Raw genomic sequence first — 1,511 nt, 5'->3', positions numbered from 1 at the left:
TGCGGTCGCTGCAGCAGGAGAAGCAGACTTTGGCGTCGGGGCTGATGGCCAGGGCGTAGCAGGCGGGGGCAGAGGAGGTGAGCTCAGCCTTGATGCGGGGCGTGGGCGCCGCCAGGTCCCAGATGGAGAGGGTGCTGGCCTCCCCCCCCACGATCGGGCTCCGGCCGTCGGGGAGCAGTTTGCAGGAGCGGATGTAGTTGTCGCGGTTCTGGGGTGCAGGAGGGAGGACCCTGTTAAGCCTTTCCCCTGCAGCCCTTCTGCACCCATCCCCGCTCACCCCATGGCCAGCAGCCCATCCTGAGGGCAGGAAGAGCAGCAGCACAGCAGACCCACAGCTGCCCTCCTGGGACAGCAGATCTGGGGTAGGGGTGGCTGTGCAGCCCACCCCTCCCTGTGCCCAGAGCCGTGATCCCCCACCAGCCCCCACAGGCGCCCCTCAGTGTGCTACTGCACTATGAACGGCCTTGGGGCCACTCTCGCCCCGCAGCATCCCTGCCAGCAGCTGCCGAAAGTCACGGTCAGTCCTGGAGGAGACAAGGGGCAGCTCCATAAGGCTGCAACAGCCCACAGCTCTGAGCACTAAAACACCATTTTCCCTCGCTCCTGAATTTCTGATGGAGCTTGAAATTATCATGACTCAGTCATTTCCTTGTTTATGCATCTGTATCTTCAAGGTCAGCACCGTCCAGGAATAATATACGTCAGACTGCCCAGGCCCCGTGGCCAGCAAGTCGAGGGGAGGACTTGGGTTTGGGCTGTTCAAAGCATACACAGGGACTCCAATTCCAGCAGCCCATTTAAAATAAACCTCAAAGACCACAGGTGAAAAATACTCTCAGGTGATGCCTGTGCATCAAGCTTGGCTCTGGCGAGTTACTGTGGTCTGAGAGTTCATTTCATTTATTTTTAAAAGAAATAGAAGGTCTCCCTGCAGCCAGACTCACACCAGCAAAAGCAGAAACAAGGATGGAGCTGAACCTGAGTGATGCTTCAGCCCACGCGATTCTGGCCCCTACGATGTATCTGGCCCCTACGACATCTGGCCGGGGGGTTGACACTGGCAAAGGCTTGCCTTAGGGCAGGCACTGTCAGACAAAGCAGTGCCAATGCTGGTGCGTGTGTGTGCGTGTGTAAAAGTGGATTGGGACACTCAGAACAGACGGGGCGGTGCAGAGGAGCACACTGGCAGCATCAAGCCACCATCCCTCCCCAGCAGCCCCCCACTTTGAAACGCACATGGAGCCTCTCCCCGGTGCACATCATCACTTTCAGACACGCCCTGCACCCCTGAGATCCCCGATAGGGACTCCAGACCCCATATTCACCGCAGCAGGGTGACACAGTGCAGGAAACAACCCATGCCAGGGTGGCAGCGTGCCCCTCCTTACCAAACAGTCCAGCTGAGCCACCGCTGTCTTGGTGCCCGGCTGCCCCACGTCCCACACCTTCACACAGCCCTTGCCCCCGGTGTAGACATGCTGTGTGGAGTTTCTGATGGTGACAGCGCAGAC

At 59.0% G+C, this 1,511-nt stretch overlaps 1 protein-coding gene across 1 annotated transcript in view; it reads right to left on the bottom strand.

The window, feature by feature from the left end:
* AES (amino-terminal enhancer of split) overlaps nucleotides 1–1,511 on the bottom strand; it is a 12,109-nt gene that overhangs the window by 1,404 nt on the left and 9,194 nt on the right. Inside the window, exons 11-12 of the mRNA XM_009893992.1 lie at nucleotides 1,389–1,508; nucleotides 4–208 (exon numbers count right to left, since the gene is read on the bottom strand). Of these exons, the coding sequence (XP_009892294.1) occupies nucleotides 4–208; nucleotides 1,389–1,508 (325 nt within the window). The remainder of the gene's footprint in view (nucleotides 1–3; nucleotides 209–1,388; nucleotides 1,509–1,511) is intronic.

The sequence above is a fragment of the Charadrius vociferus genome, unplaced genomic scaffold (genome assembly GCF_000708025.1).
Source record: "Charadrius vociferus isolate BGI_N301 unplaced genomic scaffold, ASM70802v2 scaffold1168, whole genome shotgun sequence".
Lineage (NCBI taxonomy): Eukaryota > Metazoa > Chordata > Aves > Charadriiformes > Charadriidae > Charadrius > Charadrius vociferus.
The sequence above is the reverse complement of the archived record's forward strand: the minus strand, read 5'-3'. Positions and strand labels throughout refer to the sequence as shown.